The following is a 19,019-nucleotide window of genomic DNA, read 5'->3' as shown; positions in this document are numbered from 1 at the left end:
TCTAGGTTTTAGATTTTATCTTTAAATATCCAAATGTAAACTATTTCATAATGCCCTAACAAAATATTATGATATCGTTATTATCGGGTTCTGCCAGTGAATAAACTACTTGTGATTCTTTCCATTTTTTAAAGCTACGCGCAGCCTAATTGAGCAGTAAATATTCTTTATAATTTTTACTTTTTTTCATTAAATATTCAGTAACAATTTTTGTACAGTATGTAATAAACCAATAATTACCTAAATAATAATCAGTGGTGATTATAGCTGAACCATCAGTAGTAAAGGTACGGCCCCTGCACACAGGATGGAAATGCTGCTGTATTTACACAAGATAATTGATATGCTGCAGATTGACAATACGCACCGCAGTTTAATTTACTGAACATATTTTCTGCCTTTTTTTCCTGCAGCGTATAAATGAGATTTGTTCACATCTAATCCTGTTTGCTGATACTGTTATACGTTGCAGAATTGCTGCACAGAAATTCTGGACGGAAATTTCATAGCATTTTCGTCCCGAGTGCAGGAGGCCTTAAACATTTTATTTCAAAATACCAAATGTCAAATTACAAAAAATCTCAGGCATAAACAATGGCAAATACAATAAAATTTAAAGTATAGAAGTAGCATATATCAGTGTCTAAGCCCAATGATAACTGTTCCAGTAATATTGCTTCACCTTAAAGGGGACTGGTCTTCTTATGCCCTACTACTACTATGTCTTTGTATACATAGAACTACATAGCCCTATGCACAGAGCAAAATAAAAAGGTATTTCTTCAGGACCCAGTTTCCATCAATCAATAGGCCAAATGCCTATTAACTTCCCAGCAGCCTCTTCCCCTTATGTCTCCGCCTACATGTAAGCAATATAGCAGACCCAATATTCTGTGTACACAGCAAATCAAATATCCATAAAGAATTTTTATTTAATTTCAATCAATATCAATTATATTGATATTAGCGTTACCTGCAATATGATGTATAACCACATGGTGTGCTGTTAAATGGCAACTGGTCTCTGTGTACTTCATTATGGTAAAGCACTACCTTGTGGTAGAGTTAGGGAGTGCAGTAGTTTAAACGTGTTTTTTTTATTTCCTTCTAATAAGACTTGTTCACACCTATCTGCAGGCATTCGTGCAGTCTCATTATGCTGAAGACAAAAACAATGCATGCACGGTTGTCTGTATTAGGTGTGAACATACCCCGAGAGGTGCAGTTTTTTAGATGATAGTATTTTGTTATTAATCACCAATGTACTTACCGGTTATGTCATGCTCTTTGAAAGACCTGTTGTAAAGTTGATACTGGTTTGGGCAATGCTTCTTAAGCCACTTGCATACATCGTGTTGTGTCCAATATGCTACAGGTTTGGTTCCTTTAACAATCTTGGGCTGAAAAAATAAAGAACACACATTGAAACTTTTGTAAGAATAATGTGACATTTCACGCTGGCTGGAAACAACTGTTAATGCCTGGTAAGTATGTCGCTGTCTATATGTCAATTGTTTTCTAAGAAAATTGGTTGGTAGTGGTTAGCGTTGGCATTCAAACATCATACAAAATTACTCTCATCGAGAAACACTGAAAGTGCGCAATTTTGGCAAATGTAATAAAATGTAACACTAATTCTACCTTTATCGGAAACACAGCTTTCCATCACTGCACCCCTCCCCCACACCTGACGGATGAGACTGTATGGTGCAAAACCCTGCAATTTTTTTTGCTATCGACTACGCTCCGCGAATACATGGTTAAATCATGTAGATATGGTAACAGAATGAAGTTTACTGCATAGACACAGTAACAGAACCAAGTCCTGGATCTGGAACTTTCTCACGCTTTTATGAAATTAGGTGAAATCTATGGTGAGATCCGTGCTATAATCCTGCTGTCAAACTAGATGTGTCTAAATCCGTGAACTATGTTCTCCTCTACGGAAACTCTCTGTAGCTTTTAAACACACCCCTGTAGCTCACAAGTTTCTAAAAAAAAACTACAACTCCCAGAGTGACCTGAAGGACTGCAGCTGTCAGGATATGCTGGAAGTTAACGTTTCTCAAAAGCGGAGAGCCATAGTTTGCAGGCCACTATATTAAAACTTCTGTACATTGGAATGGGCTGGGCAACCTAGAGGCTGGGAGTGGGGACACACACTTTAATTTTCTAACTGAGTTCAGCTGTTTTACTGCAGGGTGTAGGCAGGACGGCTGTAAATGCACATGATGAGTAATGTGCTTGCGCAATGGAGAGGAAGCCAGGCAGCAAGATGATAAATGAGGGGCCAGCAGGGCCGCACCGTCTTAGGCCACTGAAACCAGCCCCTGACACCCCCTCCTGCACTATAATTGTACCTGCGTCTATAGGACTCAGATACAACTACATGTATTAGCGTTGAATGGCGGGACAAGTTCAGTGCCCCTCTATTCAGCGCCTTTCACTCACTTAAGCTTGCGTCGTTGAATGACAGGACAACTTGCCAATCAGCGCCTATCAATGATGCAACGTTGAAAGGGGCTGATTGGCTGGGCAGAATGACTTGCCCTGCCACTAAGCGCCACGTCGTTCAGTCCTAGCAGACCTGCATTGCAAGATGACGGCACGGGGACGGGTTTAGGGAGTATGTAACATTTTTAGTTTTTTTTGCTAAAAGTGTGAGGGGCTATATGTGCAGCACTATCTACAAGGGGTTAGGGCTATATGTGGGGGGCTATATATGCAGCACTATCTACAGGGGGGAAGGGCTGTATGTGGGGGCTGTATGTGCAGCACTATCTACAGGGGGCAGGGCTGTATGTGGGGGCTAGATGTGCATCATTATCTACAGGGTATAGGGTTGTATGTGGGGGCTATATGTGCAGCACTATCTACATGGGGGGTAGGGCTGTATGTGCAGCACTATCTACAGGGGGGCAGGTCTGTATGTGGGGGCTATATGTGCAGCACTATTTACAGGGTGTAGGACTGTATGTGGGGGCTATATGTGCAGCACTATACAGAGGGGTAGGGCAGTATGTGGGGGCTATATGTGGAGCAATATCAACAGGGGGACTATATGTGCAGCACTATCTATAGGGTGTGGGGCTATATGTGGAGCACTATCTACACGGGCGGGGGCTATATGTGGAGCACTATCTACAGGGGGCTATCTACAGGGGCTCTATGGGGGCAGTATCTACAGGGGGCTCTATATGGGGCACTGTCTACAAGGGCCTCTATGTGGGGCACTATATACAGGGGGTACTGTGTGTGCGTTCGTGTGTGTGGGACACCGTGTATGGTACTATTATAATTAGATGTACAGTGTATGGCACTATTCTATTTAGAGGCGTAGTGTGTGGTAGCATAAGAATTGTATCTTCGTTTATAGGTGCAGAAATGTTTGAAACTGCTGAAATGGGCTGTGGCCGGAAAAAGTCATCATAAGAAAAGAGAAAAAGAACAACCAGAAACTGAGATGTCACCAGTGAGTCACTTAATGTAAATGTTTATTCTGCCTCTAATCAGTAATGTAGTCATGATAATGGGTGGTATGATTTATTTTTTTGTGAGGCTTCTAGTGATGTAGAACAGGCTGGGGCGCCATTTCAATTTTCGCCTCTGGCAGCAAAAAAGCTAAAAATGGCCCTGGGGGCCAGAATAGGGAGGAAACAGAGAGGGTATAGATGCTGATTAGATAATGCCGGCACTTCTGGGCTCGGGAAACTTGGGGCGACTCACTCATTTGGCATGTGCATGAAGGCCATGGTTGCTGTAACATACTTACATAGTTGATGAAATTGAAAAAAAGACACAGGTCCATCAATTCCAACCTCTAATCCTACCACGTTAATCCAAAGCAAGGCAAAACCCCCATGAGGTTGATTCCAATTGTCTCATTAGGGGAAAAATTCCTCCCTGACTCCAAATATGGAGATTAGAATAAATCCCTGGATCAACGTCCCATCTCCAGAATCTAGTACTCATAACCTGTAATATTATATATTTTAAGAAAGGCATCGAGACCCTTCTTGAACTTGCTCAAAGAATCAACCATCACGACATCCTGTGGCAGAGAGTTCGATAGTGTCACTTCTCTCACAGTAAAGAATCCCCATATGTGATGATGGTGAAACCTTTTTTCCTATAGTCATAGAGGATGCCCCCTTGTCCTTGTTACAGGCCTAGGTGTAAAAAAAAATCATTAGAGAGATCTTTATACTGTCCAATTATATATTTGTACATTGTAATTGGACCGCCCCTAAGCCGTCTTTTTTCTAAGCTGAAAAGCCTCAAGTTTGATAACCCTACTTGGTGCTTCAATCCACCCATTCCCTTAATTACTTTGGTCAGCCTTCTTTGCATCCATTCTAGTTCAGCCATGTCCTTCTTATACACAAGTTTTAGGAAACGTCCGTCCCTTTAAAGTTACCATGACTACTAGTCTAGCTTCTGGGCGGTTCTGGTTTTAGTTGTTGAGCCTATTCCAATTCCTTGTCTTTCTTTTCCTTTCGGATTGAAGGGTTCTATCTGGGTTGGTTCTGTTTTCTTTGCTTGTGATTTTCCTGGTTTCCATGTGTTTGATCAAGCTACTGACTATACCCTGTATTTTTTACTATTTGCACTTTTTGGTATTGGCTTGTCTCTGGATTACCCTTTGTTTACTGATATGGACTTTCTGCTCCTGGCTGGTTTTGACCTCTGCAATCCCTGATATTCACTAGCTTTGTGATTTGGACTTTCTGTTTACCCTCAGGCTGTCTTATTACTTTACAGATCTTAGGGTATGTTCACATGCAAAATAAAAAAAACTGCTGAAAATGAGAGAGCTGTTTTTTTAAAAAAAGCCTCTGATTTTCAGGCGTTTTTGTTGTCGAAAACTTACTTTTAAGGCGTTTTTTGAGCCGTTTTGGAGCTGTTTTCCATTGACACAATGGGCAGATGTTTGTAGGCGTTTATTTAGCATTTTTCAAGGCGTATTTCAAGGCGTTTACATCCCAAAATATGCCTGAAAACGCTGTGTTTAAAAATATCCTTAGTGTCATCTGCAAACAAAGAGAAAACGGTGCACTGGCACCGGGTCCCTTGGAAACAGGACCATTTTCAACTGCATAGGCGTCCTCAGGACACTGATACAGTTTAAAACTATAGCGTAGCAGGGACCTATCAGTGGAGGCATTATTTTACCTCTTGTCGGAAAGAGGGGGGCCCACTTATGACATCTTTGCACTGAACCCGCCATTGTGTTAAATAGACCCGGATTAAGCTGTGTCTATTCATATAGAAAGTTCTGGTGCCTGTTTGAGTGACACAAATTTAACTCCATTGATGGGTGGAAAAAAGTTTGTCACCGAAGCCTGACTCAAACTGTTGCCAAGCAATGACCTCAGTGTGGTGCATCTGATATCTAGTGATAGCAGCATCATGAAGAAGAACACGTTTGAGACACACACACACTGAATTACTCAAAAAAACATGTGGGAAACTGTCGTTTTCAGAGGACTTTCCCTTTAAGTAGAATGGAAATATTAGACTTCAGAGTATAGAGAACAGGCATTATGTGAGCATATTCAATATTCAGGTGGTGCTAGGTTCATTAGTGAACTATATTAAAATATATTCAAAGATTTTTGACTTCCTGGTAGAAAGACATCAGTTCTATTTTAGGCACAAAGCCACTGAGGAATCTGTAGAGAAAAATATGTTCATAGTTATGGAATTTAAACAAAAACGGCATCAGCGTGAAACTAGAAAACAACAAGATGAAAAAAAATCTTCAAACGACGAGACAGTCAGTTGTACCAGGGAATTAAAGCTTTATAGAGTGGATTTTCTTACCATCATGAGCTTAGTTCTGACAGATGGGAAGGGAAACTTCTATGTCCACTTGAATTTCTAATAGGTTCAAGGACAACTTTTTATGGTATACAGGGCAATAACTGGAGAAAAAAGGAGCACCCAGGGACCAACGTTTGGGCAACTAGCCACCCTTACTACAGAAAGACGCCACAGTCCAGGAATTCCTGCCCCTGGACAGAAGTCAATCATAAACTTATGCTCAATCTGCTGCCTCGCGGGAGAATGGGACTTGTTAAGAACCTTGTTTTTTTTTTTTCTTGATGCCCTGCTTACAAGTCGCCTTTAAATTGAGTCAAAATGGATATTTGTCTTTACATGGCAAATGCAATGTTGACAAACCTAGTGCCCTCCTCATCCTGCCGACATTTAAAAATCATATTTCATATTTATCTATTTATTTATTTTTAAATGACCTTTTAGGGCAGAACATTTGTTTTACTACTCCACTGCATCTAAAAAATAAAAATGAAGTAACTTTGCCTTAAAGGGGATTTCCCACGAGAGACATTTATGACATATCCACAGGATATGTCATAAATGTCAGATAGATGCGGGTCCCACCTCTAGGACCCACATCTATCTCTAGAACGGGGCCTTAAACCCCATTCTACTTCTGTGTGTCGGCTGATTTCCGACCATGAAGGTGAAAACAGCGTAGCTCGCTGAGCTACGCTGTTTTCGGAAGCCACATATAACCGAATGGCAGTTACAGAAACAGCGTAGCTGAGCGAGCTATGCTGTTTTCGTAACTCCTGACCATAAATTCAGGAAGTGGCCGGGAGGCAGTGATAGCAGACAGAGATAGGCGCAGGTGATAGGCGCAGGTCTCAGAGGTGGGACCCGCATCTATATGACATTTATAACATATCCTGTGGATATGTCATAAATGTCCCTCGTGGGAAAACCCCTTTAAGCAAAGTCGTAAGTAATAATATTCTACCATTTTGTGTGTACAACTCCAATGCAGAACTATGTACCTTAATGGTTACAGACAGAGCGGCCTTAAATTGGTTGGAGTATCCTCTATTCACGCCCCCAATGGTGTACTATATATAAATGGTAGGTGGAGGAGCCTTAAAGAGGCTCTGTCACCAGATTTTGCAACCCCTATCTCCTATTGCAGCAGATCGGCGCTGCAATGGAGATAAGAGTAACGTTTTTGTTTTTTTAAAACGAGCATTTTTGGCCAAGTTATGACCATTTTTATATTTATGTAAATGAGGCTTTCTAAAGTACAACTGGGCGTGTTTAAAGTTAAAGTACAACTGGGCGTGTATTGTGTATGTACATCTGGGCGTTTTTACTTCTTTTACTAGCTGGGCGTTGTGAATAGAAGTATCATCCACTTCTCTTCACAACGCCCAGCTTCTGGCAGTGCACAGACACACAGCGTGTTCTCGAGAGATCACGCTGTGACGTTACTCACTTCCTGCCCCAGGTCCTGCATCGTGTCGGACGAGCGAGGACACATCGGCACCAGAGGCTACAGTTGATTCTGCAGCAGCATGAGCGTTTGCAGGTAAGTAGCTACATCGACTTACCTGCAAACGCCGATGCTGCTGCAGAATCAACTGCAGGACCTGAAGCAGGAAGTGAGTGACGTCACAGCGCGATCTCTCGAGAACACGCTGTGTGTCTGCACTGCCAGAAGCTGGGCGTTGTGAAGAGAAGTGGATGATACTTCTATACACAACGCCCAGCTAGTAAAAGAAGTAAAAACGCCCCGATATAACACACACAATACACGCCCAGTTGTACTTTAACTTTAAACACGCCCAGTTGTACTTTAGAAAGCCTCATTTACATAAATATAAAAATGGTCATAACTTGGGCAAAAATGCACGTTTAAAAAAATAAATAAAACGTTACTCTTATCTACATTGCAGCGCCGATCTGCTGCAATAGGAGATAGGGGTTGCAAAATCTGGTGACAGAGCCTCTTTAAGAATAATTTTAAAGAACTAGGCTACAAGCTGAAGGGAAGGACCTCCAAGGTTGTATTCTCAGGAATACTGCCTGTGTCATGCACATCACAGGAAAGACAGCGAGAGCTCAGGGAGTTAAATGCATGGCTTAAGTCTTGGTGTAGAGGAGAAGGCTTTGGGTTCCTAGATCACTGGGATGACTTTTCATTGGGGTAAAAACTGTATTCTGCAGATTTGCACCTAAATGGAAGGGGTTCCGCTGTATGAGGGAGAGAATTCTAGCTGGGGTGGCGGAGTATTTAAACTAGGGCTGAGGAGGGAGGCAAATATAGAAAATAAAGGGGTAGTTAGGTTAGAGAGGGGTCAGACTATATTGGTGGGTGGAGAAACAGACTGTGGGGAAAGGACTAGGCAACAAGATAGGAAGTTCCTTTCGTTACAAAACAGCAATAAAAATGCCCAAATAATGTCAAATAATCACATTTCTGATAATGAAAGTGAAAAATTGAAAGGCAAGTTAAAGTGTATGTTCACAAATGACAGAAGTTTAGCAAACAAAATGGGGAAGCTGGAGGACTGGATACTGGAGGAAAATATAGATATAGTCGGTGTTGCTGAAACATGGCTGGACTCTTCACATGACTGGGCTGTAAATCTACAGGGTTTAACACTGTTTCGGAAAGACAGGACAAATAGTAAAGGCGGAGGTGTATGTCTGTATGTGAGAAGTGATATGAAGGCGGTTGTGTATGTCTGTATGTGAGAAGTAATATGAAGGCGGTGGTGTATGTCTGTATGTATGTGAGAAGTGATATGAAGGTGAGTGTGAAAGAGACCTTAGAGGGTGAAGATTGTAACCTTGTGGGTGGAACTAGAAAGGGAGGTAAACACTGAAAAAAATTACTTTTGGTGTAATCTATAGACCCCCCAATATAACTGAGGAGATGGAAGGTCAGCTATATAAACAGATGGAGCGGGCTGCACAGGCGGGTACAGTAGTGATAATGGGAGATTTTAATTACCGGGATATTAATTGGCGTCATGGTTCAGCTTCAATTGCAAAGGGGAGACATTTCCTCAACCTGTTGCAGGAAAATTTTATGGGCCAGTTTGTGGAAGACCCGACTAGAGGTGAAGCTCTTTTGGATCTGGTCATTTCTAATAATGCAGAGCTTGTTGGGAACGTCAATGTTCGTGAAAACCTCGGTAACAGTGATCATAATATAGGTATATTTAACATATACTGTAAAAAACAAACACAGGCTGGAAGGGCAAAACCACCTAATTTTACGAAGGCCAATTTCCCCAGTATGAGGGCTGCAATTCAGGATATAGACTGGGAAGAACTAATGTCAAATAATGGTACAAATGATGAATGGGAGATTTTCAAATCTACTTTGGGTAATTATAGTGCAAAATTTATTCCTATAGGTAACAAGTATGAACGACTAAAATTAAACCCCACATGGCTTACACCTTCTGTAAAAAGGGCAATACATGACAAAAAAAGGGCATTTGAAAAATGAGAATCTGAGGGTACAGCTGTAGCCTTTGTAAAATATAAAGAGCTTAATAAAATCTGTAAAAAAGTAATAAAATCAGCAAAAATACAAAATGAAAGGCAGGTGGCCAAGGATAGTAAAACAAATCCCCAAAAATCCTTCAAGTATATAAATGCAAAAAAGCCAAGGTCTGAACATGTAGGACCCTTAGATAGTGGTAATGGGGAGTTAGTCATAGGGGATCAAGAGAAGGCAGAGTTACTAAATGGGTTCTTTAGCTCTGTATATACAACAGAAGAAAGAGCAGCTGATATAGCCGGTGCCAGTGTTGTTAATATATTAGTTGATATACTGAATTGAATGAATGTATACACTGAATGAAATAAGTATTTGATCCCTTGCTGATTTTGTAAGTTTGCCCACTGTCAAAAACATGAACAGTCTAGAATTTTTAGGCTAGGTTAATTTTACCAGTGAGAGATAGATTATATAAAAAAAAAAAAAAAAAAGAAAATCACATAGTCAAAATTATATATATTTATTTGCATTGTGCACAGAGAAATAAGTATTTGATCCCCTACCAACCATTAAGAGTTCAGCCTCCTCCAGACCAGTTACACGCTCCAAATCAACTTGGTGCCTGCATTAAAGACAGCTGTATAAAAGACTCCTGTCCACAGACTCAATTAATCAGTCTGACTCTAACCTCTACAACATGGGCAAGACCAAAGAGCTTTCTAAGGATGTCAGGGACAAGATCATAGACCTGCACAAGGCTGGAATGGGCTACAAAACCATAAGTAAGACGCTGGGTGAGAAGGAGACAACTGTTGGTGCAATAGTAAGAAAATGGAAGACATACAAAATGACTGTCAAACGACATCGATCTGGGGCTCCATGCAAAATCTCACCTCGTGGGGTATCCTTGATCCTGAGGAAGGTGAGAGCTCAGCCGAAAACTACACGGGGGGAACTTGTTAATGATCTCAAGGCAGCTGGGACCAAAGTCACCAAGAAAACCATTGGTAACACATTACGCCGTAATGGATTAAAATCCTGCAGTGCCCGCAAGGTCCCCCTGCTCAAGAAGGCACATGTACAGGCCCATCTGAAGTTTGCAAATGAACATCTGGATGATTCTGAGAGTGATTGGGAGAAGGTGCTGTGGTCAGATGAGACTAAAATTGAGCTCTTTGGCATTAACTCAACTCGCCGTGTTTGGAGGAAGAGAAATGCTGCCTATGACCCAAAGAACACCGTCCCCACTGTCAAGCATGGAGGTGGAAACATTATGTTTTGGGGGTGTTTCTCTGCTAAGGGCACAGGACTACTTCATCGCATCAATGGGAGAATATATGGAGCCATGTACCGTCAAATCCTGAGTGACAACCTCCTTCCCTCCACCAGGACATTAAAAATGGCTCGTGGCTGGGTCTTCCAGCACGACAATGACCCAAAACATACAGCCAAGGCAACAAAGGAGTGGCTCAAAAAGAAGCACATTAAGCTCATGGAGTGGCCTAGCCAGTCTCCAGACCTTAATCCCATCGAAAAATTATGGAGGGAGCTGAAGATCCGAGTTGCAAAGCGACAGCCTCGAAATCTTAATGATTTACAGATGATCTGCAAAGAGGAGTGGGCCAAAATTCCATCTAACATGTGTGCAAACCTCATCATAAACTACAAAAAACGTCTGACTGCTGTGCTTGCCAACAAGGATTTTGCCACCAAGTATTAAGTCTTGTTTGCCAAAGGGATCAAATACTTATTTCTCTGTGCACAATGCAAATAAATATATATAATTTTGACAATGTGATTTTCTGGTTTTTTTTTTATATAATCTATCTCTCACTGGTAAAATTAACCTAGCCTAAAAATTCTAGACTGTTCATGTCTTTGACAGTGGGCAAACTTACAAAATCAGCAAGGGATCAAATACTTATTTCCTTCACTGTATATGGTCCAAGCTAAATTAAATAAAATATATGTGCACAAGGCCCCGGGACCAGATGGGTTACACCCTAGGGATCTTAAAGAGCTTAGTTCAGTTATTTCAGTCCCCATCTTCATAATATTCAGAGATTCTCTAGTGACTGGTATAGTGCCAAGGGACTGGCGCAGTGCAAATGTGGTGCCTATTTTCAAAAAGGGCTCTAGGTCTTCTCCGGGTAATTATAGACCAGTAAGCTTAACATCCATTGTTGGGAAAATGTTTGAGGGGCTATTGAGGGACTATATACAGGATTTCGTGACAAAAAAATAGTATTATAAGTGACTGCCAGCACGGTTTTACTAAGGACAGAAGTTGTCAAACTAACCTGATATGTTTTTATGAAGAGGTGAACAGAAGCCTAAACAGAGGGGCCGCTGTGGATATATTGTTTTTGGACTTTGCAAAAGCATTTGACACTGTCCCTATTAGACGTCTAATGGGTAAATTAAGGACTATAGGTTTAGAAAGTATAGTTTGTAATTGGATTGAGAATTGGCTCAAGGACCGTATCCAGAGATTTGTGGTCAATGATTCCTGCTCTGAATGGTCAACGATTATAAGTGGGAACACCAGGGTTCAGTGCTGGGACCACTATTATACAACTTATTTATTAATGATATAGAGGATGGGATTAATAGTACTATTTCTATTTTTGCAGATGACACTAAGCTATGTAATATAGTTCAGACTATGGAAGATGTTCATGAATTGCAAGCGGATTTAAACAAACTAAGTGTTTGGGCATCCAGTTGGCAAATTAAGTTTAAAGTAGATAAATGTAAAGTTATGCATCTGGGTATGAACATTCTGCATGCATCATATGTCCTAGGGGGAGCTATACTGGGGGAGTCACTTGTTGAGAAGGATCTGGGTGTTCTTGTAAATCATAAACTAAATAACAGCATGCAGTGTCAATCAGCTGCTTCAAAGGCCAGCAAGATATTGTTGTGTATTAAAAGAGGCATGGACTCGCGGGACAGGGATATGATATTACCACTTTACAAAGCATTAATGAGGCCTCATCTAGAATATTCAGATCAGTTCTGGGCTCCAGTTCATAGAAAAGATGCCCTGGAGTTGGAAAAAATACAAAGAAGAGCAACGATAAGGGGCATGGAGAATCTAAGTTATGAGGAAAGATTAAAATAATTAAATCTATTTAGCCTTGAAAAAAGACGACTAAGGCGGGACATGATTAATTTATATAAATATATTAATGTCACATACAAAAAATATGGTGAAATCCTTTTCCATGTAAAACCCCCTCAAAAAACAAGGGGGCACTCCCTCCGTCTGGAGAAAAAAAGGTTCAACCTGCAGAGGCGACAAGCCTTCTTTACTGTGAGAACTGTGAATCTATGGAATAGTCACTGCAGGTGCAGGTCACAGCAGGGACAGGAGATGGCTTTAAAAAAGGCTTAGATAATTTCCTAGAACCAAAAAAAATTAGCTCCAATGTGTAGAAATTTTTACCTTCCCTTTTCCCATCCCTTGGTTGAACTTGGATGGACAGGTGTCTTTTTTCAACCGTACTATGTAACTATAGAAATGGCTCTACTAGGTGATGGGAGAAAGGGTTCTCAAAAGAGCAATAGTTATTATTAAATACACCATTTTTTTTTCTCTAATGATATATGGACCAGTAATACAATGAAACCTCTCCAGAAGACCACCTCTTTTAGAAGACCACTTTTCAAAAGCAATTTTTGACGGTCTTCAAAAGGATTCGCTGTCGATCAAAAGTACAATTCCTTATATAGGCAGGAGACCAAGAGAATTCAACTATCCATAGGGAAGTCTAAGCTCATGTCCAAATTGTGGTAGGTCTACAGAGAGGATTAGACCACGATATAGAGGACAAAAGCGGAGAGCTGAGATATTAAACATGTACTTTTCATCTGGGTTCACTGATGAGCTGCAAGATGTTCAGAGGGACAGTAATCAAGGTTTTCCCCACAATATTACCCACTTAACACAAGAGGAAGTACAAATGCATCTGAGGAAATTAAATATTGATAAAGCCCGCGGCCTAGATGGCATTCATCCATGGGTATTGAGGGAATTGAGCTTGGTACTTGATAAAACCATATATCTCATCTTCTTAGACTCTCTTGTAACAGGATCGGTGCTACAGGACTGAAGGACGGCTGATATTGTACCAATATTTAAGAAGTGTAAGACGATGGAACCGAGTAACTACCGTCCAGTAAGTCTGACATCAGTGGTATGTAAAGTATTTGGGGGTATTCTAAGAGATGAACTACAAAAGTATACAGTCTAATAACTGATAACCAGCATGGATTCATGATAAACAGGTTGTGCCTAACTAACATGCTTGGTTTCTTTGAGGAGGAAAATGCAAATCTGGATGTTGGTCATGTGACTTGTGATTTATCTGGATTTTGCAAAAGCATTTGATACTGTTCCACACAACAGGCTTGTTCTGAAGCTATAGGGGAAGGGACTGGGGGACCATATATGCAAGTGGGTGAAGAATTGGTTACTTAATAATGGTACTTGCTCAAAATGAGCTAAACTCAATAAGGTTCCACAAGGATCGGTGTTAGGCCCAATTCTTTTTAATCTAATGATTAATGACCTTATGGATGGAATTGATAGCAAGGTGTCAGTTTTTGCTGATTATACAAAACGTCATAGGATACTTAAAGCTCAGCTTGATTGTAAATATTACAGAAAGGCGTAGGTAAACTGGCAGTATGGGCAAAAACATGGCAGATTTTAATTTTCATAATTTAAAAGTAATACATCTAGGCCACAGGAATAGTATTAGGGTCTGTTCACATCAGCGTCAGGCTTCCGTTCAATGGTTCCGTCTGACCTTTCCGTCAGAGGAGCTGATGAATGGAAAGACAAACCCAAACCATAGCTTCTGTTTGCATTACCACTGATTTCAATAGTAATGCTTCCGTTGCAGTTTGTTTCCGTTTGTTTCCGTTCTGTAAAGTTTCAGTTTTTTTCACGGAAACAATAGTGCTGTCGACTACGCTATTGGTTCTGACCAAAACTGAAACTTTACAGAACGGAAACAAATGAAAACTAAATGCAACGGAAGAATTGCCATTGAAATGATGGACGGAAAGGTCAAACGTAACCGAAGAAGGGAAGCCTGACGCTGATGTGAACACACCATAAATGCATTATATACATTAAATATAATAAAACTGGGATAACAAAACAAGAGAAGGACCTGGGTATTCTGCTTACAGGTAAGCTAGGCAGCAGTGCTCAATGTCAAGCTGCAGCTGCAAAAGCAATAAGATTTACGGGTGTATTGAAAGAGAGAGAAAAAATTAAAGAGGTGCACATATTTCCATTATACTTTTTCTCTGTGTAATCCTGTTTTGGCTTTCAAATAGTGATAAAAAATACTACTGTGTGAAAGTGGCCATAATCCATGTAATTATTTGGATATAATGAGCTCTTAAGAGTATTATTTTTTTTCTATGGTAGTAGAGTACATGATCAAGCCGTTAATTTCTATTGTTACGGAATTACGATGATGCCACCAGGGTACTGGTAACTACCAATTAAATTCCCATTTGACATACAGAATTTAGGTCTATCATTGGATGGAAATTATCCCACTATCCTAAGTACAACGGTGGAATATCTAAGGATAACTTGCGTAGGATTATTAACTATCAAGCTGTGCAAAATCATGGGTCTTTAAAAAAAATGAATAATGATAATTATAATGAAGTTGGACATAACAAGAGACATAATAAACCAGTATTTGTAGCCTTGGAAGTCTAGAGAAATTCAAAAATAAAAGATTTAAGTGGGCAATTTTCCATTCAGCCCAGAAGAGCCCACAGTCCATTAGCTTGTGTGTTGCAAAATTTTCATGCATCGTAAGAAAATAGAAATCAATAGATTATATGTGCAGCCGTGACTTAAAGTAATACAAATAAATAAATTGTAATTGTGTATTTGCACAGTTCTTAAAAGCAATATAAAGTAAATCAATATGGGGTTCCCGGCAAATGGCCTTTTCATACACAGCAAAATTATTATAACCCGTTTTTAGACCTTGTACTGTACGACTAGCAGCTGACACTGTAACATACAGATTTCAGAGGCATTTGATCCGTATTATGTATCTAACGGAGTTTGTTCAGAAAGGACAACAATGGAATTCTATGAACACTCCACGAACAAATGCAGCAGAGCTGAGTCTGTCATTAGGCACAGCTCATTTAGATCTGAAACTGTGGCGTTTTTCAATAAAAATGTCTGTCTATGGCCTTATTTACACGAACCCTGCGCATCTTGGACGTGGAAAAACTGGCGTTTTCCACGTCCAAGGTGCATCTTTGATCAGCGCTGCGGGACGCGATGTAACGCATTCCCCATAGTTGAGATTCTATGGAGGGATGCGTGATGCGCGAAAAGAACGGACATGTCCTATTTTCCCACGAACCCTTCACACGGTCCGTTGAAACAACGGCTGCGTGAACGGCCACATTGAATTACATAGGTCCGCGGGACGGCCGCTGTTTCAACGGCCGACACACAGACGTTTAACACGTTCATGTAAATAAGGCCTATCAGTGTGTTTGGTGCAACTTTCTAAATACTTTTTATTAAAAATTATTTTTACTTTTTGAGATACAGCTGCTCTGTATTTTGTATACACCGTCAGTCCCAGGCTAGCGGGACTGACGGATTCAGTGTCAGCGGGTCCTTTGCGGATCCAACTGAAATCGATCGCAATTAAGCCTTTCAGGACGCAGACATTTTTTGGATTTTCATTTATATTCATTCCTCCCCACCTTCCAAAAGCCATAACTTTTTTATTTTTCTGTCAATATAGCCATATGAGGGTTTGTTTTCTGCGGGACCAGTTGTAGTTTTTTGCAGCACATTTATTGTACCATATAATGTATTGGGAAACTGAAAAAAAATCTGTGTGGGGTGCAATAGCAAAAAAAAAAAAAAATTCCTCAATCTTTTAAGGCGTTTCGTTTTTACGGATTTCACCATACAGTAAAAATGGCATGTTAACTTTATTCTACAGGTCAATACGATTAGAGGGATACCTAATTGATATAATTTTTTTATGTTTTACAAGGAAGAAACTTAGGGTCTGTTCACACGGCCTATTTTCAGCCGTTTTTCGGGCCGTAAACGCCCGAAAAACGACCAAAAAATCGGAAGCAGATTGCCTCCGGACATCTGCCCATTGATTTCAATGGGGAAAATTGTGTTCTGTTCCAACGGGCCATTTTTTTTACGGGGCCGTTTTGAAAAACGGCCGCATAAAAAAACGCTTGTGAAAAAGAAGTGCAGGTCACTTCTTGCAACGTTTTTGGAGCCATTTTTCATTGACTCTATGGAAAACAGCTGGAAAAACGGCCATAAAAAACGCAGCGAAAAACGCAGCGAAAATCGAGAGTGGTAAAAAACGTCTTAAAATGAGGAGCTCTTTTCCCTTGAAAACAGCTCCGTATTTTCAGATGTTTTTGACTCAGCGTGTGAACATACCCTAATTGTTAAAAATAAAATTTGTGTTTTGTTGCCACATTCTGTGAGCCATAACTGGATAATCCATCGATTGAGCGATATGAGGGCTTATTTTTATGAACTGTTGTTTCTATTGGTACCATTGGTATTTTGGGCTGCATGACACTTTTTGGGAGGGGACATTACGCCACCAAGGTTGTCTCCACAATATAGTCCACATCACAGCAGCAAGATGGAGAACCACCAAGCCCCCCTGGTAGCTCAAGAGGTCTCTAAACTATTGTTGCCACTTTTTGACAAAAGACTGGAGGTATTGCACACTTCTATTAATGCAGCTCTGGCACAAATTACATCGCATTCCCAAAAGATTGCGGACTTGGAGACTTGGTTTGTAACCTCAGACACCTCAATGTCAGCAATGGAGGAAAATGTACGGCAAATCCAAGCCTCTAATCAAGAATTAAGAGACAAGCTGGATAATCTGGAGAACAGGGATAGACGTAACAACTTGCATTTTGTGGGCATCCCGGAAAAGGTGACTGGTGAACAACTGCTGGATTATCTTTGCAAAGACCTCCCTACTGCTCTGAACATCGAGCTTGGCGGTGACCCACTCATGATAGAAAGGGCACACAGACTGGGCCCTCCACAAACTGGGCGAAATGCGGGGGATAACAGACCTCGTCCGGTGATCGCCAAATACTTTCACTGGGCGATAAAGGAGAAAGTCGTAAGGGCCTACAGACAACAGAGGTACCTACTCATCCACGACTCTAAGATCCTAATCTTCCAGGACTACTCGGCAGTGGTCGCTCAGAATCGCAAAGCTTTTGCTCCAATCTGCCGTATACTGTATGACAGGAACACTCGGTTCCAACTCCTGTTCCCAGCCAAATTGAAGGTGCAGGATGGTGACCACACACTCATCTTTGAGGATCCCGCGGCTTCGCCTGGAAGGAAATGGTGCAGAGTGACTCACATCTCTGAAAGGGGAATGTTCGCACATTTGGCATGTGGACATGTGCTTACTATTCATATAGTTTACAATTGTTGCTTATAGTTGTTCTATCTCTTTGATGGCAAATATGTTGTTACCCAAACCCGGGTTCGTCATCAACGTTGTTTACATGTTTATTTTGTATTTAACATTCTCGCTTGTGCTAAACTCCTTTCTCTTGCAGACGACTGAGGGCATGGTTCTCGCCACTACACACACCACTGGGATTAGGCTGGGCACGTGGCTTGCTGGGACCACGGGGTGCAGCCGGATGTTTCGTGATCTGACCTGGATCCAGCTGCGTGACATGGGATGAGTACCCAATATATGCACGTTCCTGACACATCACACTTCTCCACTTCTCCCCATATCCGATTCCTCTCTTGGAATGCGGATGGCGATGCTTTTTAAAAAGGGCTTGCAGTACACACTGGAAAGTTCAATAAGTGACACACAGGGTAGATACCTCATTTTACATGTAAAGATAGCTGATATCCCTTATTTGTTGGTCAATATCTATGCTCAGAATCATGACCAGCAGGCCTTTTATCCCAGAAATCCTTCAACTAATATTGGGTCTCCCTAGACATAGCCTAATTATCGGCGGTGACTTCAACTTGGTGCAATGTCACACTATGGATAGGTCCCCCCTACCCCTCAGTCTAAGGCTGCCACTTCTTCTCTTGCTTTCTTCATGGACTCTCTCAATGTATGCGATCCCTGAAGGGTACTGGATGAGGGAGCGCGTGAATACACCTGCCACTCAGTTGCTCATAATTCATAGATTATTTTCTGATATCAACGTCATTGTTCGACTCCCATTCTGCGTCCCAGATTTACCCCATCACCATATCGGATCATGCCCCGTTCACCATGACACGATCAATCTCACACTCCTCACCAAAACTAGAATATTGCGGTTTCCCGCTTACTTGGAAGAATCCGAGGAATTCAAACAATATCTCAGATTGCATTGGGGCAACTATCTGGACAGTAACTCCCCCCATGTGGAATACATACCGCTCTTGTGGGCGACGTCCAAGGCAGTGATGAGAGGGCATATTATAGGATATCTATCTCGTAAGCGGAAAATACGAAAAACCCATTTTGATACCCTATATAAGGATCTACTAGTGGCTCACAGAACCTATATAGATGATACCACCCCACTCAATCAACAGATTTACCAAACTGCAAAACACTTGTTAGACGCTTTTATCCATACTAAATCACATTGGCAGGTTAAATCCATGGATAACGGGTTTTACAGATGG

General features: G+C 41.1%; 1 protein-coding gene across 4 annotated transcripts in view; it reads right to left on the bottom strand.

The window, feature by feature from the left end:
* SAMD12 (sterile alpha motif domain containing 12) overlaps positions 1–19,019 on the bottom strand; it is a 609,026-nt gene that overhangs the window by 384,363 nt on the left and 205,644 nt on the right. For all 4 annotated transcript variants that reach the window (XM_075827980.1, XM_075827983.1, XM_075827981.1 and 1 more), the window contains exon 3: positions 1,271–1,400. In XM_075827980.1, the coding sequence (XP_075684095.1) occupies positions 1,271–1,400 (130 nt within the window). The remainder of the gene's footprint in view (positions 1–1,270; positions 1,401–19,019) is intronic.

This window comes from Rhinoderma darwinii, chromosome 5 (genome assembly GCF_050947455.1).
Source record: "Rhinoderma darwinii isolate aRhiDar2 chromosome 5, aRhiDar2.hap1, whole genome shotgun sequence".
NCBI classification, from domain to species: Eukaryota; Metazoa; Chordata; class Amphibia; order Anura; family Rhinodermatidae; genus Rhinoderma; species Rhinoderma darwinii.
This window is presented reverse-complemented; position numbering and strand designations above follow the sequence as displayed.